Below are 16,021 nucleotides of genomic sequence, written 5' to 3'. Positions count from 1 at the left end.
GCCACGCCTCAGCATAAAGTTCGGAGGATTCGTGGGAGCCTTTGCAGAGCCGCCTCCAAGTAGTGAGTTTTTCTGAAGTTTGGAGCCTGATCTGTGGTCTGTAACTGTTCTCAGGGACTTGCCAGGAAGAGGAATTGGCTTGCCGAGGTGGCCGCTGAGGAGACAGAGAAGATAACAAACAGCCAGGCCAGCGTGACTTCACGCAGTTTGGCCAGTGTTGGATTTGACACTCAGAGGCTAGCGGATGCCTTTTTGTTTCTTTAAATGTAGACACATTAGCATACACATTAGCATACACATTACAGAACACACACACACACCCCAGCCCCCAGACAGGGTTTCTCCTTGTAGTCCTGGCTGTCCTAGAACTTGCTCTGTAGACCGACTAAGCTGGCCTTGAACTCAGAGATCCACCTGCCTCCCGAGTGCTGGGATTAATGCCACAACTGCCCAACACATTGGGGCCCTTCAATCTCCTAAGGTGGCCTGGAAGTCGTCATGGGTGCTCTTGACCGTCATTCAGTCCTGAGCCACCTCCCACAGGCCTGTCGCTGAATTTTAATGAGGGAGGGGCAGAGGTGAGGGAAGGCACATTAAAGACAGAGGTTGGTGTAGGGAGAGGCCGTGGCAAGTCTGGTGTGATCGCTGGCAGGGGGTGGCTAGCCCCTCATAGGTAGAGGATTGTAAGCCACGCTCCTGGGCAGTGGGGTGGATTTCATTATTTCTGTTTCCCAGAGGAAGTTTCTGAGAGGCAAAGTGGTTGAATAAGGTGCTTCGGGTCACACCAGCAGACGCTGATGGATCATATCTCTGCCAGGCTCCCGAAATCTAAGCCCTTCCCCACTGGACCTCACTGGGGGCCGTTAAGTCGACTGAAACCCCCTCGCCCACATTTCTCACTGGCCAGGCTCTGGAAGGGCGACAGATGTAAAACCCACTCTCTTGGTAGTGTGGATGCCTTGCCCACTTAGATATCCCCTGTAAAGAAAGGCTTCCAGCAGCCCCGCTCTCCCTATGCTCAGGAAACCCTACGGCTGAGAAACCCGCGAGGCCCCCAATCCCTGCCCTGTGGAGCCTGCCCAGACCTCCCCGGGCTCTGCGGTTCCCTGAGCAGGCTCCAAGCCGAGGCAGCACATCTTCCTGTCCTTGCCACAGCTGCCGACGACGACCTCAGCCTCCTCCACCCTGCTGGGCGCACGCTGCAGCCCTGGCACCTTCTCCCGGGGTCCTGATCCGAGCCAGTTGTCTAGCGATTTAATTTGGTGAATTTACCACTGCGTCCCAGAGTTTATATTGGCACTTAACGGCAGTAATGTGTGTCTCTCTCGCCAAGAACTGACTATTTTCCCCAACCAAGATGGAACACTACGCACAAAAAAAAAAAATAGGTTTGTGAACTAATCTGCTGCCCCGACAAGTGTCATTCACGGAGTGGCTGCTATGGAGCGCACTCAGAATTAAATGAGGTCGGGGTTGTCTGGCCTGGACCACAGGTGCCTTTTCCCTCTCCGTTAACAAGAGTCTGGGATGAGACACCCTTCCCCGCAGCCTCAGGCCTTTTAAAATCACCCCATCAGTATTCATGACAGAGCCCCCTCTTAGAGAAAAACGATTTGGGGCGGGTTGGAGGTCTCTCCCTCTGCTTCTTCTCAGTCTCCCTCCTACCCTCCCCGGCGCCCCCCCCCCACACACACACACACCCCGCTCTCTGTCCTAACTCCTGCAGTGCCCAGCTCTGTACGCTCGTCTATCACTTTCATGAGCCCAAGTGGATGCCCCCACTGCTTTAAAGAGAAAGAATATGTTTCTCCTGCCCCAGGACAGTTTTGAGATTCTACAGTAGAGCTTGGTTACTGGTTTTAGTAAGCCAAAGCATCCATGGGAATGGACACAGGATCTGCCCTTGATACTTTAGTGTGAATGGGTTTCTTTTGTTTGGTTACTTACGTTGAGATGGTCTCACCAAGTTAACCAGGCTGACCTTGAACTCCTGAGTTAGCTCTGGCAGATCTTGGACTTGGGATCCTTCTGCCTCAGCTTCCTGAGTAGAGGAGATTACAAGCTTGTATCAAGGCAGCTTGGGAACCCATTTACAGTCCTGAGGGGAAGCAGCTTTGCTGGTCCCCGGTCTCCTGACCTGTGTATGAATCAAAAGCTGCACACGAACTCGCAGGCCGGAGGGCTGGCATGCTGGGGGAAGGGCACATGCTTTGCATGAGGCCTTGAGTTCGAATCTGGGCATACCTACAAGTAAGTACCTGTAACCACAGCACTGGGTGGAGATGGGGGTGGAAGAGGAGGATCCTGAGAGCTTGGTGGCCCTGCAGCCAGCCTAGCCAAATCTGTGAGCTTCCGGTTCGGTGAGAAACCGTTCCTCCAGGCAACAAGGCAAAGATCAGCGATCCCAGGAGAGAGACGCCTGCTCTGGCTTCCATGCACCCATGCACCCAGACACACAACACACACAAAAATGGGGCTAGGGAGACGACTCTCAATAAAGTATCTGCTGCATCAGCTTGAGGAACAGAGTTCAGATTCCCCCAAAACCTACATAAAATACCAGGCATAAGGATGCCTGACTGTAACCCCAGCCGGGGTGGGACGACAGAGGTCTCTGTCACTCATTGGCCAGTCAGCCTAGCCAAACTGATAAGCTTCAAGTTCATTGAGAGACCCTTCTCAGAAAACATAGATAGAGAGCAGTCAAGGAAAGACAGTCAGCATCAGCCTCTGACACACACAATCACACGCACACACGCCACAACTGTGCGAGTGCATGTTACACGCACACCCCCCCCTTTATTGCTTGGCATCCAGGCACTGAGAGATAGGATCCTGAAAAATTCCCTTTCCTACGGAAAGTTCTAGATTCTTTTAAATAAGATGATCTCTGCTCAGCTTGGCTTGAATTGGGAAACAGAGGGTGGAGTCAGACGTGTGTGGACATCTGAATTTCAGAGACCTGGGTAAACATGCAGGTGCCCGAGCCACACCATGATGACCCAGTTAGGAGGCTAGGGGAGCTTTTTTTTTTTTTTTTTTTTTTTTTTTTGGTTTTTCGAGACAGGGTTTCTCTGTGTAGCTTTGCGCCTTTCCTGGAACTCGCTTTGGAGACCAGGCTGGCCTCGAACTCAGAGATCCGCCTGCCTCTGCCTCCCGAGTGCTGGGATTAAAGGCATGCGCCACCACCGCCCGGCTGGCTGGGGGAGCTTTTTAACGAGCTCCTCCCCCAGAGGGGACTTGGGCAGAAACACCAGAAGGTGAGCTTTAGGGCAGAGCGTGTGCCCATCCTCCACTTGGTCTAGGGGTATCTGTACACACTCCCAAGTGACAGTGACTGTAATAAAAAAAAAAAAAAAAAAAAAAAAAAAAAAAAAAACTAACTTGTAACTAAATCCTCACAATATACTGACAGGCTCACAGAGGCCGCCTGATTTGTGAAGGTCTCGCTTCACATTCCAAGGTCAGATGTTGACCTGAGCATCCCCTGGCCCGAGAGGAAAGAAAAGCACCCTCCCAGCTGAGAACCTGGCTCCCTTCTGGCAAATACCACCCACATAGCTTAATGCTAATTCGGGGAATTCAGTCTTGTGCAGTTCCAGGGAACTAGACTAGGAATCTGATGGTGCTGCTTCTGCTGTCTGTGTCCCCTCCCCAGCCTCAGCCCCCAGAGGTGGCTGGAGAGACGCAGGTGTGAGCTGGCTCACTAAGTCCCTCTCCCCCTCCTGATTAAGTGGTGTGAGGGAATAAGGGAGGCCGAGTCGACTCACGCCGATCTCCACCTTGCCTATGCGCCAGCCACTTGTAATTCCCTGCAGCCCCAGACGGCTCTGCACAGCAGAAAGAAATATGACCAGGCAAGTTGAGAAAATAAATTAAACTAAGTGTCAACTTTTCTTGTTTCTCTCCTCATTATTAAGAGATGGAATGGGGCTCGTTTATCAAGCAGGGGGAGAAATTAATTGACACGGCTTTAATATCATGATGTCTGGCGTGTCTGGTCACATTCCTTCATTTTGGGGGGAAAGGCATTTTATTATAGTTTACAGCAACCAGCTGCCAACCACTGGTGTAAATGAGGAAGCAGGTGCATGAAGGATGCCACATCGGAGGGACTGTGACACCTCCCTGAAGGGGACACACCAGGGAGGAAGGAGGACATAGAGAAGCAGGAACGGCTTGTCTGCGGGCCGCTCCGATCCATCACAAGCCTGCTTGGAGAGCTTAGGGGTTTGGGGTGGGAGTGATCCAGCCCCTGCCTCTGCTGGACACCTGGACCAGAAGTCCTTGTTCTGAGCCACGTCATCGAGCCCAGAGGCTCAGTCCTGTGTCCAGTGTGTTCCAGGGGACCTTCTGTGTTCTTTGTTCTTAATAAGACCAGAGAAGTGAGTGCCTTCCTGTGGATCTCCCAGGGCATCTGACTCACTGAGAACCAGACATCCCACTTGGCAACCCAGCCTCACTCAAGAAGGGCTGTGGGTGGGGTCGGGAAGGAGCCAAAGTCCCTCACTCTTGTTACCCATTACACGGTTGGCTGACTTCGGAGAGCCCTGTGTTATTTTCCTACGTAAAAGTCCTCTTGGGGGTGGATCTCTGAAGCCTCACTGCCCCCCTCACCTGCCTTCCTGGCAAGAAACCAGGATCAGAGCGCACAGGAGAGAGGCACGTGTGCAGCTCCCATGCCTTCCCCATGCTTCCTCCTCGCTTTCCTTCTGCTGGGCGTTCAGGATGAGGGCCTCTTGCCCAGTTTGCAGAAAAGGTTTGGAGTGGTCCACCAGAAAGGAAGGACTAGTCAGAGGTGGTCGGGCCCCACCGTGGGCTTAGTCCCCCATCTGTAGAGTGGGAGTAGTCCGTCCTCCTTTCCCAGGTGGGTGTGGTGCAGACTGACGGGAGGAGGATTGTCCATCAAACATGGATAAGCTTTTGCCTGGTTTTGTGTATTATGATTTTTGGTGTTCATGGGGACCAAGCCCAAGACCTTGAACATACTAAGAAGCACTCACCTCACCATATCCCCAGCTCCAAGATCATTGTGTAGAATACAGACAGAGCCTGAGTAACCACATGGATGCCAAGCATGAGCTATAACTGAGGGAGTCCTGTCCCTGGATGGTGGGGAATGATTTCACTGCTCTAGGGAAGTGTGCATTAGCATTCGAGGATGAAAATGGACCCGGTCCACTGTCGCCTCAGCCATCGCACAGTACCTCGTGTCTGGGACACCCTGATGGTTCTCTTGTGCTGAATTTCATTAAGGTCACCCTTGTGACACCAATAACCAGAGACATGTTGTTTCTTTTGGAAAGACAGCTCAGTGTCCCCCACTACCCATCTCCCAGAACCAGTCAATCTTCTGAAGTAGGTATTTGTTGGGGCAAACCCAGGGCACATGGAATACCTCCCAGCCCCGCTGAACTGATGTATGTACCTTTTCCCTCAGACCTTTTTCATATGGGATCACAAGACAGTTGCCGTACACACTGTAGCCCATGTAGTGGGCCAGAAACATACCGGGGGGGTGGGGGGGATAGAAGATGCCCTAGGCCACCTGGGGATGGCATATGTGATAAGTATTCAAGGAAGCCTCTCCAGAAGCATGGGGTAGGTTGAGAAAACTGACCCGGAACTGTGCAGAGCTGCTGACTGAGGGCAGGGACTGTGGAGCCTGACCTGCTTCCCACCAGGTTGCCTTGGAGAGCAGGTATGAGAAACATTTTTTTCAAGCCAGAAAGTTCTCACCACACCCATACCCAAGAGATCATGTTTGTGCTGGAGGCAAGCCTTGGAAGTTGGCACTTTCCCTGGGTAGTTAGAAGGGAGGAGGTTATGTAAGTTCTGAATATTCTTGCATATGCATACCTTAAATTTTTCCTGAGACACACAATAAATTAGACAATGGGGGGCGGTCTCCTTTACTTTTTTCTTCATTAGCCACAGGCATTAAATCATGCCTTACGCCAGTTTCTGTGGGCATTGCATTAGTAATTACCAATTGATGGTCGTTGGCCTATAGAATAAGAGAAGAAAATTATTTTTGAAGCTAGATGGAGGCTGTTCCCATCTTCTCCTCCCTAATGGCCCCCCAGTACTCTATAAGTGCTTTGGTGACCGTGTTTAGAGTGGGTCCTTTTAATCTTGAGGTATCTTGTTTCCGTATTTCCATTCTCTTCGTCTGCCTTTTATCGCCTTGTATTATTCTGATGAATATTCAGTTTTGCTTGTTTGAACAAAAGAGGGAGAAAAGGGTGGACTGTTAAACGCTTCTCTTAAGTGGGTTCACTTGTTAGTTTCCAGTAATAGCTCCATTCAAGAGACTGCTCTGCGTCAGTAAATGCAGCCTGCTCGCCGGTACCCTACTTACTCCCCGTTCTGAAAGCCCTTTGTCTGGGGCGCATCCTCTTACCACCTTCTTTGTCCCAGTTCTGGGGGGCTCCTGGAGCCCCCTTGACAGCGTAGGGTGCACGTGAGGCTCCTGGAGACAGTGGGCCGGTGATTTTCTGTGGTCGTCATGCAGGCTTCAGCCCCTGGGTTCTTCTCTGTTATCAGTGGCGCCTGGATTAAGTTCAAACACCTGGGGGGGGGGATTCTTCCCTCAGCACCAAGGGCAATACGACACCGGCCAGGGTTGCTACAGGGGCTCCCTCATGGGGTTCTGATAGAGTACAAGCTCTTGTGAACTCACAACAGGTAGAAGCCATGCCTTGATGGGGACCAGCTCAGAAACCCATTTTTCTCATTTGTGAGAAAAGGGAAGGGGTTCTTGGGTTATGGGGGTGAGGGGGTGGGAAGCAGAGTTCATTGTTTGGCCCTTTTTATTATTGCTGCGGCAGCTGTTATGAGTATGTAGAGATTGGCATCCAGAGGTTGGCATTCTTCTCTCCACCTTGTTTGTTTGTTTGGATAGGAACTCTCACTGAACGTGGTTGCTCGCTGGCTGGCTGGCTCAGGGATCCGCCTGTCTCTGCCCACTTCGTACACCCAGCGCCAAGCCCAGGCTTTACGTGAGGGCTGGATATCCAAACTCACTTTCCATCCCACGCGGCTTCCCCAGCCCTTTGGTCCTTGCTTCTGGATGAGGGTAATATGTCTCTCTTAGCCATCTGCATGCCTCGGTTTCATGAGCCTGCGTGAGATGCCACTTCAGCCTTTCCCTCGGGAAGACCCAGGGTGGCTGCTCCTGCCTGCCTGCCTCCCAGCCCTCCCGAGGCTCTGTGGAAGCTGTGCATTCAGCAGGTTGTTCAGAAGCCTTTGATGCCGAGCACGCTATGCAGAGAGGAAAAGACAAGCGCTCTGCGTCTGTGCTTACAAAGAGACCGAAAATGCGCCGTGGCATAGACAGAAGAAGTAGACGTTTCCAGGGCTGGCAGGCTGGACAGGGCTCCCATCTAGTGAGCATCAGCTGAAGTTTGGGATGGCAAACAGGTTTCAGGACGGGTGGTGTGGCGATGCCTTCACAACCCTGTCACTCACTGCCCTTCATGCCAGCGGAGTGTGCACTTAAAAAATGCTTAAGGTGGGAAGTCATAGGATGTGTCTATTTTACCACCGTGACATTTTTTTACTTTGAAAGAGAAAACTGTAATGCCCCAAGGGGGTTTCCCCACTCACCGCCATCCCTCTCAGATTCCTAATCCTATTATTTCTGTCCTTCACTCGTCAGCTCAGCTCACTTGGGGAGGAGGAAGGTGTTTGCCACAGAGTTAGTGATTCATTGGAAATGATAATGCACCTGTGAGATAAAAATGATTATATGTTGAGGAATAACACTTATTGATAATTAAGTGTTTCATTGCTTCTTTGCTTCCCCAAATGGAATAAATAAATATTTTAGACATAATCAAGTTTGTTTTCTCTACTCAGGCCAAACAGACAGGGATGTTGAAGAGATATAGATGCTTCAAATGCTGCCAGTGAGTCTTGACACTGCTAAACTGTGATGTATCCGGATGCAGAGGCTTCAACCCAGGCTCTCCTCCAGTCAGGAAAAGCTTTTTTTTTTAAGGATTTGGTTATTTTTACTTTATGTGTTATGAGTGTCTTGCATCACTTGTGTGCAGTGATGAGTCCAGAAAAAAGCATCAGGTTCCCTGGAACTGAAGTTACAGGTGGTTGTGAGCCATCATGTGGGTGCTGGGAATTGAACCCAGATCCTCTGGAAAAGCAACTAATACTCTTAACCACTGAGCCATCTCTTCAGCCCCAGGAGAATCATTTTTTGTGATAACACATGTTCCGAGTCCCGAGAGGTTAGGGAAGAGGGACCATGGAGGAAAATTCAGAGTCAGAAGCCAAATTTATGCCAAGAGCCCTCTGGCTCCCCTACAGCCACGTGCGTTTTAATCCCCACTTCTTAGCTGGTTGCCTCCTTCCTGTCTGCCTGGTGGCCCAGCACAGTGATAGTGACCCGGAACAGTGACTTCCATGGTGGACCGGGGGTTAAGTGGGCACAAAGGTGCACCGTGCGTGGAAGAGCTCCACCCTTGCCGCTGTTCTGTTGTTAAGTACGAATACGCTGGGCCACCAGGGGCCTCCACACCTTTCGCTGCCCTCCACCTCCTGGAGTGCCCCTGGCTTCCCCTTCTTTCCTGATAGCTCACATGGGTCTGGCTCATTGAGCCACATTCTCAAGCCTTCTGTCCAGAGCACTGTGATTTGCCCGTCAGCAGCCTAGCTGGAGGAGGTGCATGCCCCCCCCTCTTCTGCAGAGACAGCAGGAGCCTGTCCCCTCACTGGATGAGTGTCCCGTGATCGCCGTGACCAATTGTCCAAAGCAGCAGCGGTCGGTTGTCTCACTGGGTGGTGGCTGCTCTCCCTGCCCGTAGGTGGTAGTCCGTTGGCACGTGGTGGTTGGTTGAGACTCTCACCTGTACCATGCCTGCCGCTGCCCTCCCATGGCCTTTGCTCTGTGTCTCTTTCCATCTCCCTCCTCGTATGAGGACACCAGCTGTTGGACTAGGAGCGCTCCTTAAATCGGGGATCCTTAACCACATTTGCAAAGCCACTGTTTCCCGGGGTCTCGGGGTATAGGTATGTATTCGGAGGGTCCCTCTTCAGTCCGCTGCAGTCACTCTAGTTAGCAGTGGGGTAAGACAGCAACAGAAACCCTAACTCATTGGGGCTGGTTTATTTGCAAGGTGCTGAGGTGGGCCCAGGCCAGAGGGGTTACCTTCACAGGCCGATGTGGCCCACAGGCTGGATGCGAGGGGCATGAGATAGGGGACTAAGAGTCAAGGGAAAGGTGCCACCCAAAGAGAAGGAGTCCGAAAGCGCTGGAGGTTCTCTCTGGGGACACAGCTTGGGAAGTGTGAGCCTCCATTTTAGACAGTTCACGCGTGATGTCAGGCCTCGGGGTACTGAGGACACAACTTTCACCCAGTGGTGCTGAGAAACCTTAGCGGTTTGAGCCCCCTCAGCAGACAATTGTGTCCTCTTTAGAACATGTCAGGCACCTGCCTCACGTGCCTGTGATGGCCTAGGCTGTGTGTACTCTGTGGGAACATCGGTTCAGTATGATAATAAATGGCCCAGCCTGAAGATCATGACTGCGTTTGTGTGGTAGTCCTGGCCTTCTGTTTTCCTGCACATTGTTTGAGAGCGGGGAGCCACCCTCTTTTCTGAAGACTCGCTGGAACCTGCTGTGGGAACTGTGACGTAAAAGTTCTGTGTGTCGGCTCCGTTTCCCTGGTAGTCCCTGGACGGTGGTAGTAGAGGTGGTTTTATGAACCGGAAGGGACTTGAAATACTCTCTTTCTACCTTGGGTGGCTGAGCCCCCAAACAGACACAGGAGCTGGAAGGGCCTACGTCTGCCTCTTCCTTTCTGACGGAAGCACTGATAACCAATGCTGCAGAACCAGCCAGTTGGATTCTGTCTTTCCGTGCTTCTTGTGAGGCGCGTTCACATCTGTGGAGAACAGAGTGTCTTAGTTGTTGGGGAAATGCCATAGCTTGAAAACAACGAGCCTCTTACAGTTCTGGAAGCAAGAAGTTGAGTCATGGTGCCAGCGTGGTCAGCCCTGGGAAGGGCTCCCCTACAATCTTACAGAAAGACACCCTTATTGTGGCCTGACTGGGCAGGAGAGGGAAAAAACAAGCTATCTGGCCTTTCTATAAGGGCATTAATCCCACTCTTCTGAAGGGTTCCTTCCTCATAACCAACTTCACCACTTCACCTTCCAAAGCAACACACACAGACACACACAGACACACAGACACACACACACACACACACACACACACACACACACACACACACACACACACACACACACCAGTCCATATCCATGGGAGCCCAGATCTGGGGGGCCTGGTATCTGCTTGACCTACCTTTAGTACCAAGTGTCAAGGTCCAGAGAACAGAAGCAGGTGCCCCAGGTTATGCCCAGGCAAGACTATAACCAGGCCCCTGCCTCATCCGCGTCTCTCCATCTCTGCCGGGGTCCCCTTGCACGTGAGCGCCAACACGACAGCTGTGCTCAGTGCAAGGTGGTAGACCCACCATGTGTGGGCCCACGTGGTACCCTGGTGCTTGCTGAGTAGGGTCGTAGATGGGGACCCATGCTGGAAACGCCGCTGGGGGTGGAAAGAAGAAGAAAGGAAGGGGCAGGAGGGTGGAGAGAGGCACGCGGGATGCTGAGCGGCAGTCGCCTGCCAAAATTCTTCAGTGCAGCTGCTGTAGTAAAGCCGGCCCCCAGCCGAGTAAATACAGTGGATAGCTGACGGGCTGACAGCGGGCATCAGACGGTCTTAAACTGCCCCAAATCCACAGTGTGTTTGAAGCGGCTGTAGCCAAAGGATGCCCGCACAGAACAGAGGCCTGCAACTTTTAATAGTTTCTTCCAGGCCTCAGGATGTCCTGATGAGGTATTAGAGGAAGTCATTCAGGAAGAAAAGGACCAATAACCGCCTCCGCATGGAGGCCGACCCGAGGGCTAGCCATCGAAGCTCACAGAAAGGGCCAGCAAGGCCCCGCAGAGATCCAAGAGGCTGTCTGTAGCCCACAAGCCTGCCTCCACCGCACAGAGCCAGCAGGCTCCGACCCTTGTAAATAACAGACAAGTCAATTTCTTGTTTGCTTTGGGGCAGATGTAAGCCACACGGTGCCTGCTGCACGTGGGTGGAATTCTGACTGTTGCCTCCCCGTTGGAAGGGTGCTGGGTACAAATTGGAATCACTGCCTGGAATCACCGCAACATCCCCATCCCCCACCGCCGCCCATCTGGAGCCTGTCCTGACGGCAGGCCGCCCTGCACATCCTGCGGAGGCCAAACTCACTCCTTCTCTCTCTGTTTCTCCTTTTTCTGTAGGGTTTGGCTTTGTCACTTTTGAGAACGAAGACGTTGTGGAGAAAGTCTGTGAGATCCATTTCCATGAAATCAATAATAAAATGGTAAGTCGGGAGGGACTGTCCTGGACTGGGGAGCCCCTTCTCTGCGCCACATCCCTGTCCTGTGAGTGACGGCAGCATCTGTGTCCTGCGTGCAGTAGACAGGGAGAGGGGTGAGGGCCAGGCTGTCCCAGTTCAGCCCCGTTAATGGTAGCAGTTGTGAGAAACAATAGCCAGTGAACTCTTTCAGTGAAGGGCCAGTTGGAAGTAATGATGTTTTTCTGTAATACCAGTACTTGGCATTCAGGAGGTTGAGGCAGGAGGATCGCCATAAGTTCAAAGCCAACCTGGTCTGCAGAGTGAATTCCAGGCCAGCCAGGAATGTGTAGTGAAACCCTACCTCAAAGCCCCCAAAATAGACCAGGCGTAATGATGGTGCACGCCTTTAATCCCAGCACTTGGGAGGCAGAGGCAGGCGGATCTCTGAGTTCGAGGTCAACTTGGTCTATGTAGTGAGTTCCAGGATGGGACAGAGAGACCCTATCTCAAAAAACCAAACAAACAAGAAGTCAGAAATAGGCTGGGATAGTAGCTCAGACCGGAGCACTTGTTAGCAGGTCTGAGAACCTAAGTTTGATCTTCAGAAGACCTAGAAAAAACGCTGAGTACAGTAGTGCACGCTTAAAATCCCAGCACCGGCAAAATGGACGCAGGCAGATCCCCAGGGCTGGCTGGCCGGCCAGCCTACCCTAGTTAATAAGTTCTGGGCCAAAGAGAGACTCCAAGGGTAGGGGTAGGGGGCACATCTGAGGAACAGCACCAGAGATGGTCTTCTGGCTTGCACACATGTGCACTCCCCACACACAGTCATATGCATTGCCATCCCTACACACATACACAAAGCCAAAATTAATTATAAAAATAAAAAATCCAAATAGTAAGTATTCAGGCTACCCTACATAGTTGAGACCCTATCTCAAAAAAAAAAAAAAAAAAAAAAAATGACCAGTTTTTGGAGCTGTTTATCCGACCATTGCAACCACTCTGTTGTCATGCAGACATGTCCTTGGGCCCTACATACGTGAATTTCCTGTGGCATCCCCTCTCTCCTTCCCTCCAACACAGAATCAACATTCAGGGCAAGCACGCTGCATTTTGCTACATACTCAGCTTCTCATAGTTTAACCCTTTAATAATACAAAAGAGTATTTTTAAATCTCGGACCTTATAAAACCCAGGCAAAGGCAAGGCATGCTAGATATGGTCCACAGGCTGGAGTTTGCAGCCCCCTGATTTCAACCACGCATTTTTTTTTGAGGGGTTGGCACGCTCGAACTCAGAGATACTCTGCTCCTGCCTCTGAGTGTTGTCTGTGATTGAAGGTAGGTGCCGTCCTCCAGCCAAGCTTTTGACGAAAGGCCTTGAGGAGCCGATCTTAGGGGGTTTGTCAGTCTGTTTCTCTTTCTGGCCTCATCATCAGCTGCCTCCTTCCCTTTTCTTAGCTGTTCCTCCTGGTGGAGGAAGCCTCAGGAGGAGCGGAGGTTCCACCCCTGGAATTCTGTGGAGCCAGGGAGTCCACCCACAGAACTGGCCACCAGAGGGTGCCATGCCTTGTGTGGTGTCTGCCTGCTCCTTCTCTCACCCCACACCCCTCCCAGGTTGACTGTGGGGTGACGAACCCTTTCTTTGTTGGTTCTAGGAAAAAAATATGAAAGCTCAGCAGGTGTTTCTGGACCCATCTGCAGGTCGCCCAGAACACAAACATTTAGGTTGGCCAGCAAAGCCTCTGGCCCGGAGAGAAGAGGGTGGGTAGGCAAATTTGTGCTTCGACCGCAGCTGTGACTTTGATATTTTTCTCCCTTTTGTCAAAACATTCCTTGCTTCTGAAACATGCATTCAGATATGTAGTGTATATTGGTCTGATATGTGTTCACCAACTTTAGATTCAATAATAGAGCTTTTAGTGTGGATAAGATCAAAGCAATCTGCTTAGCATGTGGTGCTACAGGCTTGATTCAATATTTGACTTGCTAATTTTTTCCCAGGGCACTAAAATAATATTGTTCATATTGTTCCTAGCCATCGTATGCATCTGAAATGAAAATAGTCTTTCTTTGCATAGTGGATGTTGGAGGCATCTGCACCGGCTCTAACATGGGGTGCAGGAGACGGGCAGAGGAGCACGGCACAGGTTCCTTCGATGGCTTTGTCCTCCGGGTCCTGTTGCCTTCCGGTTGGGACTTCCCCACCTTAGGCCACTGTTCGCTATTTCCTAAACTAGAGAGGTGGAGCACCTATACCTGTGTGCAGATGCCTCCTGGAGCCTCTGCGGAGCTTGCTGTTGACAGGCTCCACGGGAGGTGGGTGGGGATCAGGGAGCGGAAGAGGCATCAGAGGATGCGGGCAGATGCCTGCCTTGCCTGTATCCCCAGCAGTTCACCTGGAAGGATGTAGTGAAGGCGAGAGATAAATTCCAGTGTCGTTATCGGCAGACTTTGAAATGAGCCTGTGACACAGGACGGGACTCATCCTCTGTCTCCGTGGGGAAAATGAGGCCCCGGATTGGCCCCGGGGTTACCCAGAGTGAAGGAGCATAGGTCTTGAGCTGCTCTATGAGCTGTGTAGACTCTTGTCTGAGCTTGGGGTGAGAGGGTAATCCCTCAGATGACCAGGGAAGGAGGATAAGGACACACTGAAGGAGACAGAGCCTATGGCTGGCTGACTGGGAGTCAGAGATGCTGACAGCCATTTCCCCAGGCCTCTCCCGTGTATCAGTGCCACGCTTCATGTCGGTGGCACTGAGTGATGGTAATTGATGGCTTTGGGATGCCTCTAGTATAAAATGCTTGTTTTCCTTTAACATGGGGTGCTTGTTCTGTATGAAATAAGCAAAATTGGAAGTGGACAGAGAAGGGGAAGGCCTGGGGACAGAGTAGTTCAGATTCTAGACTTTAGTGTGTCGTGGGGTGGAAGTTCTTAGCCTAGACCTACCCAGAGGAGGGATCAGAGGTTCTGGGGAGTGGGAGCAGAGGCAGGTCACTGAACCCCAGCAAACTGAGCTAGCCTGCCCACTTGCCTGGGCTGTTGAAGGCTAGGTATGCTGCCGTGAGCAAGGGCTTCACACCCGGCTTCACACCGTGTTTGCCTCGGGCTGCAGGCTTTATTTTGCTCTTCCGTGCTATGAGACTGGAAAGGACAACGCCCCCCCCCCAAACCTTGCCATCACCCCTTAGTGCACCCACTGTCTCACATTGGCAGATAAGATGGGTCTCCGCCTTGACTCACAGAGGTAGAACTTGAATCTAGAACTTTCTAGCTCAGTGGCATACACCTGGCATTCACCAGACTGAATCCATAGTCGTGGAGTGAGTAAGGGAGTCCATCCGGACTCAAAGGCACACCATGGTTCCCACGGCCATTTCTTTTCTAATTTGGTTAGTGAAGCTCGTGAGCTTTCTAGAAAGCTCTTCAGCATCTTAGAGCTAGAGCAGGTAGATGGGCCTGAGGAAGACAGGGTCATAGAACAGCCTCCTATCTTGAGGAGATTGCCTCCAGGGTGGGATAGACGTTTGGGCCGGAAGTCTCCACATGGCCCTTCCTGTTACAGGCTGCAGCAGCTGAGATTTTAGGATTTTAGGATGTGTCCATTTGGGTTGCCGGCCACTTGCTTGGTGCATCTTGCCTGATTCGATTGTCATGCCCTTTCTGGTAGACACAAAATCAAACCGTTTTCCCCATTTTACAGATGGGCAAGGCAGAGACAAGCAACTGCCCAAGACCACACAGTCAGCACGTGGCAGTCCCAGAATTCAGTACTGGAAAGCTGCACTCCTGAGCTCATGATTGAACCCATAAGGCTGGCCTTCCTCCCTAGACCAAATCTAGGGTGTCACCATGGTCTTACTGGGTTAGAAGGCCTCCCATGGCCACTGAGCATCCTTTTTCCTCAGCCCATGTAGTTTCTTGGTCTCCTAATTGAAGGCCGGGTTCCCAGCCAGGGAGGAGGACCGAGTTTGGGCCTAAGGGTCCTGGTCAGCCGTCAGTCTCTTCCCTTGATCCTTGGGGCATGGTAGAGAGCTGGCTGCCACTCAGGGTCAAGGTCCAGCCCACAAGAGCTAAAACTCAGCCCCAGCCAGAGCAAACACGTAAATGCAGGCCTGGTGCAGTCTCACGATCCTCCTCTCTGACCGCTCTGCCAGCCCCAGTGCGGGGTGCAGCGAATAACGCCTCCCATGGCGGCGTGGCCCTGATTGAAGCAGGCCCATACCAGCAGGGACACTTGCTTGATTAGTCAGTCACCAGAGCTCAGCTGGCACGCAGCCTCCTGATGTGCCAGGCAGCCACGGGGAAGGAGGTGAGAATTGACATAGAGCCAGCTTCTGGGTTCCTCCGAGGCCCCCCGGCACAGCCCCCATCTCAAAATGATGCTGGAGAGATGCTGGTACCGCGGTTGGGTAAGAAAGGAGGATGCAGAGTGGAAGGTGCCGGGGTAGAGCCTTCTCCTTCGCTCCGTTCACGGGGAGCTGGTGTTTCCAAGTACCATGCTGGTTCCTTACAGGCACAGACAGTGCACTGCCCACCTGCCTTTCACGCAGCACGCTAACTGAGCACCGCCAGCCCTCCAAGGGGAGCACCAGAGCTCGGAGGGAAGGAAGGACGTGCATGATGAGACAGTCACAGGTGGAAGAGCTGAAATT

General features: G+C 52.0%; 1 protein-coding gene across 13 annotated transcripts in view; it reads left to right on the top strand.

Moving 5' to 3' along the window:
* Msi2 (musashi RNA binding protein 2) overlaps positions 1-16,021 on the top strand; it is a 367,917-nt gene that overhangs the window by 286,314 nt on the left and 65,582 nt on the right. For all 13 annotated transcript variants that reach the window (XM_076543106.1, XM_076543101.1, XM_076543099.1 and 10 more), the window contains one exon: positions 11,305-11,387. In XM_076543106.1, coding sequence (XP_076399221.1) covers positions 11,305-11,387 — 83 coding nt within the window. The remainder of the gene's footprint in view (positions 1-11,304; positions 11,388-16,021) is intronic.

The sequence above is a fragment of the Peromyscus maniculatus genome, chromosome 8 (assembly GCF_049852395.1).
Source record: "Peromyscus maniculatus bairdii isolate BWxNUB_F1_BW_parent chromosome 8, HU_Pman_BW_mat_3.1, whole genome shotgun sequence".
NCBI lineage: Eukaryota > Metazoa > Chordata > Mammalia > Rodentia > Cricetidae > Peromyscus > Peromyscus maniculatus.
This window is presented reverse-complemented; position numbering and strand designations above follow the sequence as displayed.